At 44.2% G+C, this 22812-nt stretch overlaps 2 protein-coding genes across 2 annotated transcripts in view; one reads left to right on the top strand and one right to left on the bottom strand.

Moving 5' to 3' along the window:
- Positions 1 to 12661: 12661 nt before the first annotated feature.
- LOC101761343 lies at positions 12662 to 15454 on the bottom strand. Its single transcript, XM_004962611.2, has 2 exons — positions 15252 to 15454; positions 12662 to 13130 (listed from the first exon to the last, which is right to left on the bottom strand). The coding sequence occupies exons 1-2, from the start codon at positions 15302 to 15304 to the stop codon at positions 12878 to 12880; spliced, it is 306 nt and encodes a 101-aa protein (XP_004962668.1). The 5' UTR covers positions 15305 to 15454; the 3' UTR covers positions 12662 to 12877.
- Positions 15455 to 15633: 179 nt separating this feature from the next.
- Positions 15634 to 22812, top strand: part of LOC101760666 (DEAD-box ATP-dependent RNA helicase 28) — a 12860-nt gene continuing 5681 nt past the window's right edge. The window contains exons 1-11 of the mRNA XM_004962609.4: positions 15634 to 16150; positions 16348 to 16521; positions 17964 to 18032; positions 18111 to 18217; positions 18934 to 19012; positions 19392 to 19565; positions 19691 to 19839; positions 20026 to 20121; positions 20483 to 20585; positions 21456 to 21518; positions 21683 to 21744. Coding sequence (XP_004962666.1) covers positions 15704 to 16150; positions 16348 to 16521; positions 17964 to 18032; positions 18111 to 18217; positions 18934 to 19012; positions 19392 to 19565; positions 19691 to 19839; positions 20026 to 20121; positions 20483 to 20585; positions 21456 to 21518; positions 21683 to 21744 — 1523 coding nt within the window. The 5' untranslated portion in view covers positions 15634 to 15703. The remainder of the gene's footprint in view (positions 16151 to 16347; positions 16522 to 17963; positions 18033 to 18110; positions 18218 to 18933; positions 19013 to 19391; positions 19566 to 19690; positions 19840 to 20025; positions 20122 to 20482; positions 20586 to 21455; positions 21519 to 21682; positions 21745 to 22812) is intronic.

Genomic DNA, 22812 nt, shown 5'->3' with positions numbered 1-22812 from the left:
GCAAGCATCCGCTGCCGGCTGCCGCTCCGCCTAGACACTCGGGCCTCCGGTAGAGAGGGAGTGGAGGGTGGCGTAGCTCGCCGGTAGATGGAGGGGAGCTAGCGCGGCCCATCAACGGAGAGAGGAAGGAAGGAAGGTGGCGCGGCCTGCCGATGGAGGGAGGGGTGGCCCGTCCTGCCGACGAAGGGAGGTGAGAGGCCAGCGCGGCCCACTGGCGGAGGGAGGAAGCAGTGGTGGCGCAGCTCGCCGGCGGACGGAGGGGAGGACGAAGCGGCCCGCTGGCGGAGGAAGGTGAGGAGAGACCAGCATGACCCGCTAGCGAAGGGAGGGAGCGGTGGCGGCACGGCTCATCGGCAAAGGGAGGGGAGATGGGGGCAGCTCGCTAGTGGAGGGAGGGAGCGGTGGCGGCATGGCTTGCCGGCAGAGGAAGGGGAGACGGGGGCAGCCCGTCGGTGGAAGGAGGGAAGGCAGGGGTGGCCCGCTGGGAGGGCGGCGGGCGCGGCCAGATGACGGGCGGAGGGAGGGAGCTGATGCGAGAGAGAAGATGATTCCAGCGAATACAGAGCGGGTTGGGTCGGTATCGAGGGTGAAGGGGTGAGGGTGGGATGAATATCGGTTGGTATTGAGTTTGATTTCCAATTCTAAATTCCAGGACATCCAAACAGTCGGTATTCGGAGCTACCAATTTCAATTCCCAATTCCGACCTCCAATACTGACATCTAAACAGGGTGTTAGGCTAATTTAGTCATCTAACTTATATTTTTGGATTAATCATCTCCTTCATCCTAGGTGACCATCCATGTTGGCATGCCATGTCACCGTACACATGTGTTCTGCTGAATTATCAGCATCAGATGTCCTATATACCTCCTGTTCCATTCAACTGCATCCCCTTCTCTCCTTCATCCATGGCTGCTTCTTTATTTTCTTTGGAAACATTGTTTGCTCTCTAGATTACCGAATGGTAGAAAGGAAGTAGTAAATGGACCGAAGGAAGTTACATATATTTACTTGTTGTATAGTTTTAATAAAACAAAAGTGCTATCGACATGCTAGGCAGGTGTCACTTGAGAACACTGGGGTGTGTATGGGCGGTAGACCACAAATCATTAACAAGTGAGAAGTAAGCAAGAGTGGTGAGACAAATGTACACCAAGTAGATGCATACCATTCACATAAAACAAGTCATTAATAGGTGAGAAGGGAGAAGAGGATGCAATCAAGTGAAGCGAGGAGCATTTAGGACATCTAGCACATATAGGGTGACTTGGCACGCCAACATGGATGGCTAGAACGAGTGATGAGATAGACCCTATAAGTTAGAGCTAAAAGTTGAGGAACTAATTTGACCTACGGCCGATAGTTGAGGGACGACAACGCCTATTTTGCCTAAGAAAAAATACCATGCAATCCAGTACTACCTCGTTTTTTTTAATCGACCCCGATCCAAATATGAAACCATCTATACATGGAAAGCTGAGCAAAAGCAACTCCATAGGTGACAACAAAGAAACACGGACACCTTCCTAAGCTAATTCTAGGCATGACACAGTTTCCCCAAAGCCGTTCAAACTTCAAAGCATGGTTGAACACCCCTTCCATTCGTCTCCTCCCTTCGATGTCCTCCTTCCGACATGCAACAGCAACATATAGGTAACCCGCGAAACTCTCGTGGCCTCACACACTATGCACCCACCCTATATAAGCACTACGCGCTCATGCCACCGCCATCCCACCAAAAATATTTGGTTCCCGACACACACTACACAAGAAAAAACCATGACCCGGAGCACCAGGACCGTCGCGATGGCGGCGCTGTTCGTCGTCGTCGCCGCCGTCGTGTTGGCGGCGGTGGCGGCGCAGCAGCAGAGCGCGTCGGAGTTCGACTGCAACCAGTCCTGCGTCGCCGAGTGCGTGGCGCGGAAGGAGGAGGCCGACTGCCCCGGCTCCTGCAAGGAGGTGTGCGTGGTGATGGAGAAGATCATGGCGAAGTCCGCCGCCGACAAGGACTGCCCCCTGCAGTGCTACGAGTCGTGCATGATACAGGACGGCGCCAAGGAAGGCAAGGCGGGGTGCACCAAGAGGTGCATGAAGTTCTGCAAGGTGACCAATGAAGCCGAGTTCGCTGCCAGGCTCAACCCCAACAGCATGAAGTAAATTTTGTTGAGGAACCGCCGTTGCCGCTGGATCGGAGCCCATCGCCGATTTTGTAATCCGTCGCAGCAGTACATTGGTTTGCCTTACTTTTTTTGATTATTTTGTTGCTCGTTGTTAGTTGTGTCTGTGTTTTCCATCGATCGATCGATCGATCTACGGAGTTTTTTCAATTTTTGTGCAATAAAGAATGTTCATTATGTTACTACATGACTTGGAAATGCTAAACAGAGAGCGCTCCCATTTTTAGACTATCCATGCAGCATGCAGGTCTGGTTTTCTGGTTCTCACTAACTCCTTGTCATGAACCTTGTCCTGTCTCACTATCAGTAGCTACTTTCCATCTGTATGCAATTTTTCCTCCATTTTTCCCCCGGATAACATAACTATTTTAAAATAATCTGTTGCAAACAACATTATAAGAAGAATGCTATCGGAAAATTAGGTCTCAAGTGGTAACAAGGGTAGATGATATTGTGCATGGTTCACCATACCCCACTTGTCATAGAACCACAACAAAATAAAATGAACCAATTAAACAACTTTGTATTACAAATAAATCCACATCATCCCTACTGTTTTCACATTTCTTTTCTTTTTTTTAGAATCACAGTACAGACATATGCTCACACATGTGAACATCCTAATAGTCACTATCTGAGCTTTAGTTGTCCTCATCAGGATAATCTATAACAGTAGTATTACCGCCACCATATGCACGGCTTGATGGGTGGACCATCAGAGGACGATGTTTCTCACAGGCATGGCAATGACCTAAATTTTTTACAGGGTTAGCATTGAATAAACAAACATTGAAAATTGAAAAGGTAAACAAACTAGGAGTTTATAATAGAACACAACCACTAGTTAGATTATATTTATGCAACCCATAAGTAATGCAATATGTTTTATAATACTCATGAAGTTATTACAACTGGAACCAAAAAAAATTATCCCAAAAGTACCAATTTGCTTAATTGCTTCATCTTATTTGTTCATGTTGTTGCACTATGACAAGTGACAGTATTTACTTTGCGCTGTCAAATTGGTAGCAGTAAATGCATGGTAAGGCATCAAGGTTGCATAATATTGTCCTATATTCTACTGGATTTGGAGCCATTACTCCCTCCATTTATCTTTATAAGGCGCATGCACATATCAAGATTCAAACTTTACAATTTTGACCAATAATTTAGCCAATATTTTTTTATTTTTATAATATAAACTTGACATGGTTAGATTCGTAATCAAGTGTACTCTCCAATGATTATAAGTTTATAACCATAAATAATATAATGTATGATAAATGAACGGTCAAAGTGTAATCTAGGAGACCGTGTCAAGTCATATCACACCCTATAAGGATAACTGAGGGAGTATTTACTATTTAGACGTGCTGGGTGAAGTGTATGAAATCAATGATGATATAGGCGTAGCTAAGAATTCTGAAACATGAAACATTACCAGAGGACAAGAGTCGAGCACAAAAGTTAGGAAAATTCAGAAAAAACTAAGCTAGATAATGAACCATACCTGCATCTTTCTCCCCAACTATACAGCACAGCAATACATCATCCTCACTCCGAAGAGGGCAGTTAATTTCAGAGAAGAAAAGCTTTGTACTGCCACCAGCAGAATGATGGTTCTCAGGCTTAGCTGTGAAGTTACAATGATAGCCAGGCCCCCCAAACTCAAAGAACAGACACTTCACTGTTATCTTATCCAGCTCGAACTGAAAATAGCAGAAAAGAGTACAGCTGAATCTTACGTTAAAACAGCTGATAACAATTGCCCAAGAGAGACGAACAAAGAGATTATGGCGTACCGTGGTCTTGTTTGCTGTGTTATATTTGCGCAAGGCTGTCTCTACATGGCGCAGTGAAGCCCTTTCACTCTGCAGTAATTTCTTTTCTCGATTGCTTTCTTTTCCTCTGGGGACCTCTTTTTCTTCGGTGGACGGGCAACATCAGGAGCTTCAAAAGCATCTACATATGCATCTATTACTGCTTGCACTCATCCCTTGCGGGAAGGGGGGCTCAAATTGCCAAGCATGTTCCTCCCTGTTGTAACCTTCAGGAGTACTTCTTTCCTTGGAAGCCCAACCTGCTTTACTCCTATGTCACAGTAAAACAGTGGCGGTCCCAGCAATAGGGCGAGGTAGGGCAGCCGCCCTACCTAACGCCGGCAGCGAGGAAACCCGACCCCTTCTTCGTTGCGGACTCCGACCATCCGACGCCTCGCTGCCCGGCTGCCGCCTGCTTGGTGGGTTCTGTTTGTGCGTGCGTTTGCCGAGCCGGGGGGAGAAGACAACCACGAAAGCGAAGGGGTATATATGGGCCAGACAACTATAGAAGAGCCCATTCAGCTCTCTGTGGTAGATTAAGCCCAAACATCAAATGACTCATTCGTTCACCGCTGCTGTGCTGGCCGTTGCCTACTTGCCTGATTCCCTCACAAATCTCGTGCGCAGGAAGCGAGCTGACCGCCAACGTAAACCATCATGGTCAGAGAGACAGCACAAGCTAATTGGGCCGGGAGATGCATAGGCACAAGCTAATTGGATGATGCATAAGCACAAGCTGTTGATACGTCGGGTATAGTAGTTGTTCTTCTCATGATAATATTAACCATTTTGTGATATGTGATTGCCGGGTCTAGTAGTTGTACTCGTTAATCAAATTTTTTGTGGGTATACTCATTAATCAATTTATTGTTGGAACTAAAGGATTGTATCTTTTTTTCATTGCATGAAAAAAAAATCTCAATGTTTTATTAGGGATGCCACGTTTTTACTTCTTTTCATCTACAAAAGTTCTTATTTTGTGCTACTTATCTATGTTTACAAACGTTTGTTACTAGTTTGGCAGCTTTGGTCAAATTTGTGCTTCTCGTCTCTGCCCTACCTAAAATTTCCGGCTGGGTCTGCCACTGCAGTAAAATGAGCATAAGTCTCATATAAATCCCTAATGATCAAAAGTACATGGGTGAGAAAGATGAATTGATCAATTATTATTTGTGCTTCCTTTATGCGATACGTTACTGACAAGAAGTTTGCTACATTATTTCACTACAAGAGAAACATGCCAAGCATTGGTTAACATATTAATTAGGGTACTATCCACAGTTCCACACTGCAGAGCACTGGAGTTTAGGAATTATTGTTTTCTCTTTAAATTCAGATTTGGAACTTTGGATTAAACCAGGTGCCCAAAGTTGTCATCCATGGATGCCGGGTCTCAACAGATACTTGCTAAGTTGGAAACAGGGTGAGGACATTGTGCTCATCACAGCACAAATGAATGAGTAGAAGGCTGCATATTTTACTTCACTTATCAATTGGGCTTGTAAAATCAAGGTAGATTATTAAAATGAAAGTGCAAAAACTGCGAGATCAATCAAAACAGAAAACAAGAGGGTACGAGTTTACCTCGCATATCTCCCCCTTGGAGCAGTACGCGAGACTTCAGCCCCAGTAGGATGACACTGCTTTGGCCTCCCTGGCAACGCATCTTTGAGTTCCTGCTTCGACAGTGCAGAGAAGGCTTCAGGACTGAGACTGCTCTGGCCATGAGAATCTTCCTTTGAGCTGAAACAGGACAGGGCAGAACAGATTGTATTTCAATACACTGAAATGAAACCAGAGTTAGTTCAGTTGTAACTTCAGCAACACAAACGCATTCTAGCACATACAAAGTTGGTAAAGCTATTATGATCCTCAGTTAGGCATAAGTATACCAGCCATATTCGGTACCGTACCAGCAAAGTGCCTCAAGTATAATCCCAAATGTGATTCATTTCTGCGAGTTGGCATCTATCTAAGGTCCTAGATTTAACCACCGACGAACTATATACAGTTATACACACGATCCCTCCAAACATTTTTTCCCCAAAAAATCGTTTCTCGTGCATGTTTCTCATTTTCGTGGAAAAGGATAACCAAATCATTTGTCAGCAAAGAGAAGCTAAAGACAAAAACAAGATCTGGTGGCCAATGCAATACAGAGGAAGTTACTTCGGAAAAGTTTGCGCAACCACTGCTCTGACCAAGAAACAAAAATTGAAAAACCAAACATCGTCAGGCGATCCTCCAAAATTCAGAAGCTTATAAACCACGATAGAGTGTTTATTTTGGTATTGGTTCTACTTGTCCAAGTCGCCAAGGTTTAAACAAATTCCTACTACAATTAATTTAACTCATAGAATTCGATCATGTTGGCAAATCGAAAGGATTATGTATTTTGGAGGTCCAAGGAAGAAACTGATTACTAGCATTCATGAAGGTGCAGCAGATAATATGAGAGACTTACGAATCCTTCTGATGCTCGTGTTCCGCCATTACGTGAGCCTGAGAAGGGCAATTTGCCGCTTCAGGTTTCAGAGTGTTTGGCGTTCGCGTCCACCGGGTTTGCTTACATACTGTGTGCGATCCTTCAGCGTTCGCGAGGCCGAATCCTGCTCGGAGTAATACGACGACAACGATTACGGAGACGGCACAGTGCTCGGGGCCGAGTCCAATGCGGTTTCCGGACGAGACTGTGTGGCGCCCAGGTTGCCGACGGCACGACCGACCTATCCGCATTTCGATCTTGCACCTTCTCCTGTGGAAAGCCCAACTGAGTTTTAAATTTCGAAAATTTGTTATGCGCCCGTCGCCTCTTCCCTCCTCCGATCCTCCTCTCTCCCCGTTCACGCTCTGGCGTCGCGGTTGGGCTGGTGCAACCTCATCGGCGGGATGACGGTGCAGGAGAAGGCGGGCAACCTGGGGGGCCGATCTCCCCGCGTGAGCCTGCCACCGTACCGGTGGGCCGAGGCCGTGCACGGCGTCGCCAGCACGGGTCCCGCCAGGCTCTTCGACGACGACGCCGGCCACCACTTCGGGCGCGCCGCTGTCACCTGCGCCACCGTCTTCGCCAACGTCGTCAACAGCGCCGCGTCCTTCAACGAGGTGCTCTGGAAGGCCGTCGGCCCAGGCTGTGTCTCCATGGAGGCGCGGGCCATGTACAACCTCGGCAAGGGCCGGCTCGTCAACGTGGTGCGCGATACGCGCGGTGGGGCCGCGCGCTCGAGAACCCCGGCGCGGACCGGACCTACTTTGTGTGCGCGGCATGCAACGGCACCACGGTCACCATGCCCGTCGCCGGCCGCCACTGCGAGGGTCTCAGCTACCACCCCAGCGCGCTGTCCTCCTCCGCCGCCGCGGCGTCGCCATCGTGCCCGGCGCGGCGATCAACGTGACGTGGACGGGCACACGCACGCGTGGACGGAGACCGTCGTCCGTGAGCTTCAACCTCAGTGTGATCAACGGCGGTGGCCGGGACCGGGACGGCGCGCACACCGTGCGGGTGTGCGCCGACCCGCCGCCCGAGGTCACCGGCGCGCCCGTCAGCGTTCCGGCGGGTGCTCGTCTTGTCGGCGTGGAGCTGAGCACGGCCGCCGAGAAAATCACGCTGAACGTGTGCTGGGCGTTCGGTATCATGGCCTACACCGTCGTGCCGTCCGGCGTCAGCGCCGTGCCCGTCGAGAACGGCGACTCGTCTTCATCGGTGTCGTTCTTCGTCTAGTCGTCGTCTTTGCTGCCTTTTCCCTGACAGACATGAATGTTTTAGCTGGGGTCGGTTCATAGTTTCGTTGCCATGCATCTCAGTGTTCAGGATCGTGCTGAATTGGAGTGTTGGGTGGTAAATCTTGGTTCTCGAGCAAAATAAGTGACACTTTTCTCAGAGGAAACTAAGGCCCCGTTTGGTAGAGCTTCGGCTTCTCATAAAATGGCTTCGGCTTCGGCTTCTTCGGTGGAGTGGCTTTTTAGTGAAGCTGAAGCCGTTTTGCAAAATGTTTGGTAAAACGGCTTCTCAATGGCAATATATGTAATTTTATGATCACTTAATGCTTGGAGAGAGAGGAGAAGCCGGCTTAGTGTAAGCCATTTTGTGGCTTCTCCACGGCTTTGGTGGTGAAGCCGTTTTGAAATTGACCCTTTGGTAGGGCTTCATCAAAAACCGGTGGAGAAGCACTTTGAGAAGCCCTACCAAACGGAGCCTAAATCAATCATTTGTTGCCGCAATCTCGCAGATTTTCTGATCGGTGATGCCTAAAGGAACCGGGAGGCCGCTGTTGGGATTTGGAAACGGACACTGCTGTGGGCCATGCTAGCATTACCGGCAATCGAATCATCACAGCTCACTCCACTCTCTCAAACTTTCCATTTCAGGAAAGTATTCTTTACATTTTTAGAACCTGTACATATAACTTCGACATATAATTTTGTACTAACAACTTATTAGATAATTTTTTCATGCAACTTTAATGGCATGCGGAACTTCTGCGTATAAATTCTAATACAATTTATAAAGGACAACTTCAAATTTTATTTTTTACAAATTTATAACTTATGCACACGATTTTATATAATTTTTTGCTACCAACAACTTATGTGATAAGTTTTGTAATACAACTTTCATGATGTATACAACTTATACGCATAACATTTGCCATAATTTTACGAGAATCTTGTTAAAAATTTATGCAATAACATATACGCAAACAAGATTTACTTGAATACAAAATATATGGAAAAATCAAAATATATGGAAAAAAATTAATTGAATAGGAAAAACGAAAAAAGAAAAAAAACATGCTCGCGCGCACAGCACGGCGATCCGCACGGTGGCTGCAGCAGCGCCATCACATGTGGGCCTGTGGACCCCACACCCTGCCACTCGCACCTCACTGCCTTGCCTCGCGTGCCAGGAAGCGCGATGGCTCGCAAGGGTGGAAGCAGATTTGCGCACTGTTGTTTGCCATTATCTAGCTAGGTGGGGTTCCTGGGACAGCCGAACTAAGTGGCTAGTTTATGACTAGTCAAATACACTTAAGTTGCAAATGTTTAGCGTCTTCTAAGAAAATTCATAGATGTGGCAAGAAAATTTCATGTATAAAACCTAGAAAGCTTGTCCAATAGTATAACAACAAAGAAACAAACATAGCACTAACTAGTTCATAAAAAGAAAGAGAGCAGTAGAAGATGTTGAACAAGGTACGAAACACCACATGTAACCCAACTGGCATTAGTGTTGTTTTTAAGCTAACAATCAACATGCATCAAGTTAGGTTTGACCTAAAGAATCTCCATACACAAATCCAAAGCCACCAGTCCCCCATCGATGGTTGTACCTGTTAAGGTACTCTTAGGCCTGGTTTGGTTCCCTGACTTATTTTTAAGCACCCGTCACATCGAATGTTTAGATACTAATTAGGAGTATTAAACGTAGACTATTTATAAAACCGATTACATAAGTGGAGGCGAAACGGCGAGACGAATCTATTAAGCCTAATTAGTCCATGATTTGACAATGTGTTGCTACAGTAAACATTTGCTAATGATGAATTAATTAGGCTTTAATAGATTCGTCTCGCCGTTTAGCCTCCCACTTATGTAATGAGTTTTGTAAATAGTCTACGTTTAATGCCCCTAATTAGTATCTAAACATTCGATGTGACATGTGCTAAAAATAAGCAAAGGGAACCAAACGTCACCTTAGTAACTCTCAAAGATTTCTGCCACATCACCACTATCTTGATCCTTCTTAATATCACTGTCCTGAGCCTTCTCAACATCACCATACCCGGTCAAGACTACAGCATGAACATTATACGGAGCCAGCCTTCCTGAATGTATGATGTCCCTCTGTACGTTAGTGCTCCGTACCGGTATATCTCGTGGGGAAGGATTTTGGGACATTCTCTCGATATTCGGAAGCTGGTCAGTATGTGTCGTTGTCAAGATTAGTGGATCAAGACTAGGACTAGTAAATTTCTTTTATACGTGTAAGGCTTCGGATGGTGGTGTGGGAGACACGGGGTTTAGACTGGTTCGGGCAAGGGAAAGCCCTACGTCCAGTATGAGGAGCTGCTCGTGTTGCCCACGCGGGGTCTGTAGTAGGGGTTACAGGAGGGCAAGAGAGGGAGCCGGTCCCAAGTCTCTTGGGTGTGCACTGATGCTCTAATGGTGAGTGTGTGTTCTGTTGGCTTGAGAGAGTCCCCTGTCTTAGGCCCCCTGTTCTCCTTTTATAGCGCAAGGAGAAGTCCGGGTTACCGATGAGTTAGGTGTGAGGAGAAGTGAAAGAGATAAGTAAATACAAGAAGAGGGACCAGGTCCCCGGGTCGCCGCCTCCTGCTACGGCCTTCGGTCCCTGTCAGCGCGTCCACCGGAGGAGGGCGGCTGCCGTTGGATCCTGTCGACGATCCTCCTGGCAACCGCTGCCGCCAAGCATGATGATGGTGTTCGGTTATGGCAACTGTGCGCGTCGGGGAAGGCGGCCGACCCCTGTGTCCTGCTTGCGACCCGTGGAACACGGACGTCGCGTCCCTGTCGCCAGATACACGGGGCGCGAGGGCGGGCGGAACTCCCTCCTGTGTCAGGCGACGCAGGCAACGAGTGCCTTTTGACGAAACGAGGGGAGCCACAGTCACTGTAGCCTGTGCTGTGCGGTCGTGCATGGGTACTTGTGACGGGTCACGTCGAGGGCGTGGGCGCCGTTCTGCGCGCCAGAGCCACGACGCATTTATGGCGAGATCGGCAGGGGACCCACGAGATCCGCACTCTTATCTTCCAGTCTGCGCCCGAGGCGGATACTTGTCTTGTGGGCCTGGATGAGTCCGACCCCCTACACCCTGGGTCGGGCGAGGCGGAGTCTTGCAGCGAGGGGTCGGGTGCTCCCGACCCTGGGACCACGGGTCGGGCGAGGCAGAGCCTGGCCATCAAGGGGTCGGGGCGTCCGACCCCGGGGCACTGGGTCGGGCAAGGCGGAGCGGGGCGCTCCCCTCCCATGTTGAGCCGACAGCAGTCTTCGTTACCGCAGGTGGGTCTGGGCCTTCGTGATTGTTGTTTTAATGGGCATTAGGAGGTCGTTAATATTTCCCCCAACAGTATGACTTCTCCACAATCCAAATAGCTATCAATCGATTCCATTTCATAATTAGATAAGGAATGGGATGACTTTATTCTATACCTTGTAAGCTGCAACGAAGAAAATACGGCAACAATGGAACAAATATCTGCATAATTTCAGCTCCAACTCCAAGATCTGCTTCTAAGTCATCTTCACCCAACACATACTACTAGAGAACCCACTTTCAATCCACCCCAATATTAGTATCGGATCTAACTTTAGCTAGTATATTTGTGGTGGATGGAAGACCTCGAAAGCCTTTAGTACCGTGTGGTAATACTATGTATTGCATAGAGGCAGTGGGTTCGAATCCTATGCACTGCACATATTTTCACGTGAAAAACTGTATGACCTATGACTTGCATGTGTGTAGGCCTCCCGAGATTTTAAATATTTTTTCAATAATTCAATGTACGCTAGGTTCATCCATTGTATGTTGCTTCCACAAAGACAGATTCTTTAGTACCGTGTACCCCTATCTACTGTTTCGGACACCAGTAGCTTCAGGGTTGTTTAGGAAGATCAACAATTGTATGCTTCACTTATTTTAGAGAAATTATTAGCAAAATAGGTGCATTTCAATTTAGTTTCTCTGCATGATCAAACTTAAAGTTAGAACTTTTCCAAATTTCAGTGGTTCATTAGAATTTTGACATGAACTCTAAATTCACATTCTTTTGTTCTAAAATGTCATATATGGATATTCCAACAGAACTCAATATTTCATAATTTCTCTATAGCTGACTTGTTCGAAAGAGTATCCCCACTGAGTTCTAGTAGTGCACAAGCTCTTCTCTTGTAGCGTTACATTCAGTTTTATACTCTACAAGTCAGCTTTGGTACTTGGATTTTTACTTTCAAAACTTTTTAGATGACAAGATCTTGCAACGCAGAAATCAAAGGACGTTGTCAAAGAAACCATTGAAATCCTTGGGGTTGACCCCTGCCAAACTCTTCTGGAATGGCCAGTAATAATTGATGTTTTTATGAAAAACCTCAAATCTTTTAGACCTCACCTCACAAGGCTTTCGCCGCCACCAGAGAAAGCAACGTTGAGGTAGAGAAAAACCCAGAGGACCTTATTCTGAAGCGAAGTCGTGGTCACCACCTTGCCGATCTCGCAATGGAAACCAAAGCCACCCTGCATGCTCACCGTCACCAAAGAAGAGAAGGGAGAACCAAAGCATTAACACCGAAAATCTCAATATGTGGGAGCCTAAAACCTAAACCTAGAATTTGATCTATTAGCACTACTGCTGCGGAGACAAGAGCGATAGGGTTTTGCTCCACCGCAAGAATCTTAGAAACACATTTATATCGACCAATTATTGGCTTCAGTTCCCAAAGTCATGATGCCAAATTTGACTAAAGCCTCCCAATCGCCGTTATTCTTCACCTCTGTTTTTCGGTCCTTGATCTATCTGAGGTAGTCTGTGGTTGGTGGATAATGACTGGTTCCACATGCAGTGTCATGCCAATTTTCATATGACAACAATGTCATGCCATCAGTGTTATATCTAATTATCTTGTCACCTGTGATCTAAACACTTCCTAGCACTGAAACAAAAAAAAATAAAGAGTTACACAGCTGTTGTCTTGACTAACAGTTTGGAGTGCACTGTTTACTGATCATTGCTCAATACACAATTACACATTATTTGTGAATAATAAAGATATCCATAATTCAGAAGTTCAGAGGTATCAAATTGTTATATGAGCAAGATTTCCAATCATGACAAGTGATGACAGAAGTCAGCAAAACATAAAAGGCGTTTCACTTGTCTGCATTGCCAGATGATTCTGCGCTTTCAATCCCATCTGAAGCATCAGCCGGAAGTTTCTGGGCTTCCAAAAGCTTCATCTGCCGCTCGGCATGCTCCCTCTCACACTGGCTAATGCCCATGATGATGTCAAGCATGGTTCCTGTCGTGCCGAAAAAGACTAAGGGAGCAAATGATTTCTTCTTTATGCCCACAGGAATAGCAACAAGGGCACCAGCAACTGAGAAGAACCAAGTTCCCAGAGCACTGCATAAATATGAAAACTTGTATCAGCATACCAATATTCTAATTCATTTTTTCATACACATCTGAGCCGAGCTGATATTAGTTCTTTTTCTAAGTAAGTCCCGTGTCAGAAAATAGGATACAGAGCCAAGCAATCAAGCAAGTAATGATATGTTGTTTTTAATGCCTACACATTCACTAGTTTCTATTGACCATTTATAAGTTGATAGTACTATGGCCCTGTTTGGCACAGCCTCTCAACAGCTCCCACACCGAGAAAAGATCAACTGTTGCCATATGGCAGAATTTTGTAACAACTTATTAGTAAGAAGGTACTAAGAATGTGCATTTCAGTAGCTTCTCCCACAAGTTTGATTTTGTAGCAGAATCTGTGCCAAGCAGAGCCTAAAAACCATGGAATTGAGATATTGCAGATGAGACTGTACAAAAGAGGTCACCAAATGGGACAGGACGATTTCATATTATATTACAATATACACAGTGTTTAGAGACAGTAACCATCACATTAGAATAAATAGTTCTAGCCACACAAGACACTGAAATAAATCACAATCCAATTCAAATGGGGGAAATAACTGTTCTCGTGCATACGCATGTATCGCTGATAGATCAACTCATAGACAGCTCCATATTTCTATGCACTCAAACAACTCATTTTTAACACAACAATTATGTAAATCAAAAATATGATTGCCTTAAAGATAACCTCAAGCAAATGCTGAAAGCATCCGCAGTAAGTTTGCCAATTGATCAATATAAATCCATCCAACAAAAAAATCCCTCGAACAGTCAAGAAGAGAAAGGAAGCATAATAACTGAAGTTAAACATGATGTAGTCTTAAACAGAACTTGAGATATATATGTCATACTACAGATTGCCTGAATTCACGCAACCTGAACAAAAACCAGCTCCCTAAATAAAGTTGAGATCATAGGCTTAAGCTGAATAAAATTGAACAGAAGTTGCAGCAAACAAACTATCTGGAAGGTGATTATCTATTCTCACATAGCTAGTAAACTTTTTACCACACTTTCACTATCTTAACTATCACGGTTGTATCAGCAGTACCTCACACCAGTTAGTAAAAACGTTAAAAGGTTCACCAATCTTAAATATAGGGAAACACAGTAACATTTGCACTCCTGTTGTATCACAACTAGTGGAAACTGGGCTGCCCCAGAATACAAGCTATTTTCCTTTCAGAATTATGTCATTGTAACTCTGTATTATCTGACAGCTGGACAATCCAAATGCCATGTTTACAAACCCTTCTGTTTCAGGAGCAAGCAATTTACGGCAACCTCTCTTTATCAGAAGACAACTAAAATTATTTTTATCTGACACACTTAAATTAATGCTTCTTTAATTGCTTTTGATTCTATGAACGTGGTCCTGCAATAGGCTAACAGAAATTCAACTTTAGTTTTTATTAGTGAGTCCCAGCAGGCAAACAACATAGAGTTGGTCTCATGAGTTTCTAATGGTGATGCTGGAAGTTGTTTAGCCGTGTCGTAAAGTCCAAACACTTCATGAACTTTATTGCCCCCAACCATTTCCCCGTGCATATATCGAAACAGAAGGGTTCAATGGCCTTTCATCAATTGGGTATTCCTCTCCTTTTGTATCTCTTCCATTGCAAGAACTTGAATAGCTGCTTGCATTTTCAATCAGGGATTGCAGCTAGGTATCAAGGATTGTTTTTTGAAAGATGGTAACAAGGATTCTCACCCTGCCCATCTTTGTAAAATATCCAGGATCTTGCAATAATATAATTCAAAAAATACAGTTAGCCCAATAGATTGCGACACACTTCACGCAGCACTTGAAAGCACGAAATCTCTTGCGCACCACGCGAGGAGCACAAAGAAAACTCTACTATAATATTTAACAGTCATGTTAAAGCCTATCTTTCCAAAGGCATGGCCTGAAAGGGAGTCACCGTTAAGCACAAATAAATCTCGAACACACCTATTTTCATGAGGGGGTTAATCGCCAGACGAACAAGGGTTCCTAGTTCGGCGAATCTGGGAGCGGAGAGAGGGACCTAACTATCTAATCCTGAACCGCACACGGGGGAGGGGGGGGGGGGGGGGGGGGGCTCGGCGGGAAGATTCACTCGCTTGGCCACGGTGCAGTCCTCCAGCTGCTTCTCGCCGCTGCCGACCCGGTCCATCGCCGCAACGCCTCCTTCCGCCGGCGTGAGGTGGCCTCCCCGAACGACGCGTGAGTGACAGCGAAGACGGCTAGTTGCAAACAGCGGCGCGCGTCGTGCGGCTGCCGGCGGCGGGGAGCTGCCTGGAGATGGGAGACACTGAGAAGCACGTGCTCGCTCTACGTGGGCCCCACTTGTCATTACTGAACTTTAACTTGGGCTCGTGGGCTCGGGATTACTACCTCTGTTGGGCCGCTCTAATCCGATGGCCCAATCGAAGCCCAGCCCATTACTACCTCGATCGGCCGCTCTCCTCCACGAAACCCTGGACTAAACCCTCGCTCCATTCCCCTCCCTCTTTCCGGCGCCGGAAAAGCGAGTTCACAGCCACCTCTGTGTGTCTCCCCCCCCCTCTTCGCCATGGACCCCAGCTTCCGGTTCGACCCGGACGGCTCCGACGACGAGGCCGCGGCGGCCCCCTCCGCGCGGCGCAAGGCCGCGGCGCAGTCGCCGTGGGAGTTCTCGTCCTACGCGGAGTCCGTGGCGGCGGAGCACGCGCGCCGCCGCACCACTTCCATCGACGAGAAGATCTCGCAGCTGCGACAGGGCCGCGCGAAGCCCGTCCTCTCCGATGACTCCGAGAGCGGGAGCGGGGAGGACGATAGCGATGAGGAAGAGGTGGAGGGGGAGAGCGGGGATGAGGAGGACGAGCTGGAGGAGAGCGAGGACGAGGAGGAGGAGGTAGAGGGGAGCGGCGATGAGGTGGAGGAGGAGGTCGAGGGGAGCGACGAGGAGGAGGGCGGCGAGGTTGAGGGGGAGGAAGAAGGAAACGAGCAGGGAGAAGAGGAAGAGGAGGGTGCCCATGAGGTGAGCTTCGCACTGTTCGATTCCCAACCTTGTTCTGTTCAGTATCGTTTTAGCTACTTGTGCGGTGTTCATTACATGGAGAACTACTGAGAATTCCTGATTGCAAACAATCAGTGCCATTTAGTTACTCAGCAGTCAGTATGCTGGTAATCTGTTGCTTTTCATGTTGTGAAATGCTTGTTAATTGGTAATAACAGGAAGAAGATACGGCCGAGCAGGATGGTGCAACTGGCACTGTGGATCCTTCTAAATTTTTTGCTTCTTCGGAGGGAGCATCATTCCATGCAAATTCGTTCCTTGAGCTCAACTTGTCCCGCCCACTAGTCCGAGCTTGCGAAGCACTTGGCTACCAGAAACCAACTCCGATTCAGGTTTGCACTTTCAACTCTTTATTAGTCCATGTTTACGAACAAGTTGTTGGTACCAAATGCCCAAATCAGCCCTTTTGCAGTTCCTCAAATATTTCAGATTCTCTAAGCAATGAATACGAACTGTTTGATATTACCCTAATTGCTAATTTCACATTCAAAGAACTTGTTCATATATCGAGAAAATGCTTCACTCATATCTCATGTTTTCTTATTAGCTCAGTAGGCATAAGAATTTAGATGGCACAGGTGATGAAAATTTGTGGGTCAATTGCTGCCAATTTTATATCCATGGAGAGGTTGGAACTGAAAGGGAAATGTTTTCTAAAGGGAGATTAAAACTATCATACCTTCATTGTGATTTATTTTGGCATGTCTTGTGTTTGATAAATCAATTCCCATAGTTATTCACCTTTTTTTGTGACAAAGAATGTTTTGGGATTGGAAGTAAATCCCAATTTCCTGCCCAGTCCCATCACAGCTCTCTTCCCCCTCCCAAATATAGTTATTGCAGGAGTTATATGCCATTTTTTTTCATTTCAAACTACAGTGGAGAATATATATCAGTCTTGGATGCATGGGTGCTATAGTTAACTACTAGTGGGGGAAAGAAGTTAGTGGTTGTGGAAATGCAGTTCGGTATTTCAACTAGTCTTGCACTTCCCTTAAGTTTAGTAAAGGGGTATTTTTCCAAAATCCAAATGAATGACACTCTATTTTCATTTTTCCTTTTTAGTTTAGATCAGGGCTTAGTCTATGGGTTTTAAAATCTTCACAATGTATATGTATACTTTGAACATGTCTTAGTGCGGGAGTGAAATAACTATCTTTTTTTTAGAAAAATGTGATTTAACTATCTTGATTGCCTATAATGGCCACGATTTGTTAGATAACATCCACCTTTCATTTTTGAACTGAAATGCTTTGTTCATGTGACATTTATAATGAGTATGCATTGAAATATGTCTTGGGTGTTACATTAGTTTGATCTTTGGGTCATTATGCTGTTAACTCTGCTTTTTAACACTTGTCACTTACTGAGTGGAGTATTGTAAATGGAAATACTAATATGATAAACTGTGCCTGTTGATAAGCTTACGAACTGAGCCTACCTCAGTTGGTCGAGGGAATAGATGTACGCCCAGGCCACCCAAGTTCAAGTCCTCCTCAAGGTGAATTTGGGTGCCTAGTTCTTCTTAATTAAATAGCCACCTAGTTCCTCCTGGGTTGCTCGATTTTTTTTCCTTGTTGGTAAGCTAAGAGCAGATTTCGGCTAACGTGTTCATAAGAGTCAGCAATAAGGGCCAAACTTAGCTAATTTTACCTTTATAAATGCGTATTTATCTCCTTGATCTTTAAAGAAATCATTTTTTGTTTCTGTTATGGAACACTTTCATATAAGTGGTTATACTTGCAACTTGAGTTATCAACTGTGAATATTCCAGGCTGCTTGCATACCTTTGGCATTAACTGGAAGGGACATATGTGGTAGTGCTATAACAGGATCTGGAAAGGTATCTCTAATGACGCAGATATTCTTTGGGTATTTTGAGGTTGTATCGGCGCAGAGTTACTAATCTCTTTTAAGTTAGACAGCTGCTTTCTCTTTACCTGTGCTGGAACGTCTACTTTTCCGACCAAAGCGTGTACCTGCAATTAGGGTGCTTATTCTTACTCCTACCAGAGAGTTGGCTGCTCAGTAAGTTTCATATTTTCGTTTTCTTATGTGACCATATTTTATCTTACCTCATTTCTGTGTTGTTATTACATCAGACATAATTAAAACTGCAATGTAGTCTTCAAAGTCCATTTCCTTCCTTTAATTGTTTGAAACTGCAATGGTTTGTTTTATCTGTATTTTCTGGGGATATGAATGCTGTGTTTTTTATATTTTGTTGTATTATTTGACATTTCTTAAATTGTGGCCATCTATATGTTCTGTTGAAACACAGTTCATTAGGTTCATAGGTATTTTTTTTCACGTTCCTCAATTATTCTTTATTTCATTTGCTGTCACCTTTGGGACTACAGGGCTGTTTCCTGTTGCATGATTTGTAACTTTATGATGTGATCAGGAATCTTTTGCTTAGTTGTGAAGGAAGGCCATAGTGAATTGATGTGATATTTGCAGGGCAGTTTTTTCTTAATAATGTTTTGAACAATAAGAGAAAATTATGGCAGATCATTGGCTCTTTGGCTTGTATAGAACGTTACATGTGAATATCTAGCATGTTAACAAACAGAGCCACTCTATTCTTTATTTTTAGCTTTGCTGAACTGATATAAAAAGTTGACTTAATTCATTATATTAATACATAGTTAGTTTCAATACTCATCAGTATTAATGCGTCTGTGTTCAGTACCAGTTAATACTTACTAGGGAACTATTTAACATCCATGCCCCTACATATGCAGGGTCCATAGTATGATCGAGAAGTTGGCCCAGTTTACTGATATTAGATGTTGTCTCATTGTTGGAGGACTTTCATCTAAGGTATTCTTGTTTGTGCTGTGTTCTATTATGCTGTTTATGTTTTCCTAAGGCTTTTTCCTTTCCCTATAGCGGTTAATATGTCTGTGCACAACACAATGTTTTTCCATGCATTAGGATGTACATGCTTTAATTCCATTTTTAGTATTGAATTTAGAGATGTTTAACATCTGGCCTGCTATTTTCAACACTGTCCAATGTATTATAACCTGTTGTCTTGCTATTAATCGCTTTGATCATTTGACTTGTACACTACAATCGTGCAATTTATGGTAATATTTTTACTTTTTCTTTCTTCTGTTATTGCCCTCTGATTCTTTTGTCTGGTTCAATGCTTCCCAACACTTATGTGTTGTAATCTTGCTGATGAAATGCTGCTCAGATTCAAGAGGTAGCTCTAAGGTCAATGCCTGACATCGTTGTAGCAACTCCTGGGCGTATAATAGATCATGTACGCAATTCTCTCTCTGTTGGGCTTGAAGATCTAGCTGTTGTGATCCTTGACGAGGCTGACCGTTTGCTAGAACTGGGTTTCAGTGCTGAAATACAAGAACTGGTAACTGTCTAACTCCTGTGCTAGTTTTGTTGTCTTGCGATTTTATTGTAGTTTTTCATTGTATTATGTGAAATCCAGTTGTTTCTAACTATTTCCATCTCACTTTTGCCTAATAATTATTGCAGATTCGCATGTGTCCTAAAAGGAGGCAGACTATGCTTTTTTCTGCTACAATGACAGAAGAAATTGATGAACTTGTAAAACTTTCACTAAACAAGCCTGTCCGTCTTGAAGCTGATCCTTCTCTGAAACGGCCTGCAACGTTGACTGAAGAGTATTGCCCATTCTTCATTCATGACCATTTTTCTCTTCTAAGTAGTTTCTTCTTTCTTCTGTAGAGATGGAATTACTGTATGATTTATGGCTGTTATGTTTGTGATGAGTAGACGTCTTCATCTGCTCAATGTCTATGTGTTGACGAATCTACTAGTTTCATTTATATCCTCCCAATTTTATACAGGTTTGTAAGAATACGACGAGCACGCGAATCAAATCAAGAAGCTGTTCTACTTGCACTCTGTTTGAAGACTTTCAAGCAAAGTGTTATCATCTTTAGGTTTGTGCTCTTGATAACTTGGTAAATTTTCATTTCTTAATTTTGAGGATGACTTTTTACTGGTAGTACAGTGGCCATTTGCTGTCTTATACTCATTGTGTTATCCTGGAAAATGCCCAAGAATCATGTTGAACTGGCTTGTTACTCATTGTGTAGTAGTTGAAAAGATAGTCCAAAAATATAATATTCTGGTTTAGAGTCCATCATGAGAGTTTGTAGGTATGTGCGTGCGCGCTCGCGCCTGTATATAATGATTCTGTTTTTGCACTGAAGATTTATATACCCATCAATTTGGTGATATCAATCGTTTGTTTTACTATTTTTGTTATCATATTGATTTTAATGGCTTGCCCCATTGCAGTGGGACAAAGCTATCTGCACACAGGCTAAAAATAATATTTGGTCTCAATGGCATGAAAGCTGCTGAACTTCATGGCAACCTTACACAGGCCCAGCGACTTGAGGTAATTTATTTTTTATGTGATGTTAACTGTTACTGCCTCCGTTTCAAATTGTATGTCGTTTTGACTTTTCTAGATACATAGCAAAATCTATGTATCTAGAAAACCCAAAATGACCTATAATTTGAAACGGAGGGAGTATGTCTCAAAATTTCTCTTGGGTATATGATGCCAACCTTGCAGAGGCCTTTTTCTTTTTGGGTATATATGATGTTAACTGTTATGCTACAAAATTTCTGTTCCAGTGCATTCACTGGAAGATGTTGGAGCACTGTTGTAATGCTATAGCTTGTCAAATTGTGTATGAACTGTCTTATGGTTAAATCAGCTTTCGTCTCTGAATTCACACTTAATGTGCTATACCTCTCAGCTTATCAAATAGTCCCAATGATGAGTCTGTGTGGTTTGAGCTAGTTGAGCTTAAAGAATTTAATGTTCAGATATCTTTGTAGGCTTAATGTAGGGTCAAAACATGATGCATATACTTAGTGCAGAAAAGCTCCAAACTGACTTGACTCGCACCATATTGGTAGGTGTAAGATGATGACTGTCATAATTCATTACACTGTTTCTCCAACAAAGGAACTGCATAAATTGATTATTGCTGTTTTGGGTCCAACTGAGCACTTTGGGATCACATCACACCAATAACATCCAGGGATCCTAAATACATATTTCTGTCTGGATAATCTGAACTACATGAAATTGGTAGCTTCAGATGATCTGTTACATGCAATAAGACTTGTATGCTCAATTTTCTTTGGTAATCAAATAACAGTTTACATGCAATTCTCAGCATTTCAGTTCATTGAATCAAATTGTCATATCTTCACCAGTCTGATGGAAACTTTTTTTTTTTTTTTTGCTCTGTAGGCTTTGGAACTTTTCAAAAAACAAGAAGTGGACTTCCTGATTGCAACTGATGTTGCTGCTCGTGTAAGTGACTTTGTACAGCTTTGTAATTCTCTTTTACTTTGTTGTGCTGTTTATTATAGAAGGTGCTATTATTTTGACAAAAAAATTACCGTATTCAATGAAATTAAACAATTGGAGATACATGGGTTGATGCTTTATTGATGAATTGTTGGTTTAACTTTTAGGGGATTGACATTGTTGGTGTTCGGACCGTAATAAATTTTGCTTGCCCACGAGATGTGAAAACGTAAGTTCTAAATATGCGGAAGACTCATTTTTCTGTCAACTGTATTCACTAACATTTACTTAGTTCAAGCTTCATGTCCTAGAGCGAACCATTTACTTGTCCAATACTGATTGTTGAGTTGACATCTTTTATTTATCTATTATTATTTAGGCTTCAATGCTTGATCTTCTCTACCTATAAATATAATTGAACTGTTTAGCTCATTTCTTTATTAACATTTGCAATACGAGATATCTGATCCGTTGTGTGGCTTTGGTCATCTTCAGTAGATCTCTCTTATTTTGTTACTAAAATTTGAATGAGTAAGAGCAACTCCAAGAGTCTACTGAAAAATCATTTCCCAAAACTATCTATTGGGGGCTCTACTAAAAATTTTGTTTCCCGAAAATCATGTCTCACCCCACAGCAGATCCCCAACAATAAACTCCCCAATACTTCAAAACTGGCCATGTCAGAACGTGTGAGCCCCTCAATTGGGCTGCCAACACCCCCTCACGATCTGTTCTATGTCGCACTCCTAGCGCTGCTGCCCGCCGCCGGCGGGAACCAGATTCAGTAACTTGCCGGGCGTAACTTGAGCCCCCATATCCGACTTCCAGAGCCCATCCAACGATTAATATTTGTTGACTTCTCTCACATCTTATCCTTTCACGAGAAACACACGCCGCCGGCAGGGGCAGCTCAGGCAACCAACGCCGCCGGTCAATTCCATCACTGCCATTCAATAACTCGCACTAAGAATTAGTAAAATCGATTGCCCATGGCCACCTCTTCTCTCATGTGCTCTCAGTTTTGTTAGACATGGCTTAATTTGTTGTTGGTTCTGGGTGTTTGCCGTTGCTGATTGCGGTGGAGGAATGACTCACCATCGCAAGCACGCCCTGCTCCCGTGAATATGCTCCCCCCCCCCCCCCAAAACGCTTTGAGAACGCCTGGCCTTCAACACCCAAACTTCCTCAAACCGTCCTACCGGCATCAGCCCCGACTAGAAGGAACGGGATGGAGATCTTGGAACTCTAAAGATAAAAGAGCTTGAGTATCCTTCTGTCCCGTCCTAAGGGGGGGATA

This window comes from Setaria italica, chromosome III (genome assembly GCF_000263155.2).
Source record: "Setaria italica strain Yugu1 chromosome III, Setaria_italica_v2.0, whole genome shotgun sequence".
NCBI classification, from domain to species: domain Eukaryota; kingdom Viridiplantae; phylum Streptophyta; class Magnoliopsida; order Poales; family Poaceae; genus Setaria; species Setaria italica.
Note: the sequence above shows the minus strand (reverse complement) of the source record. Positions and strands in the feature narration are given on the sequence as shown.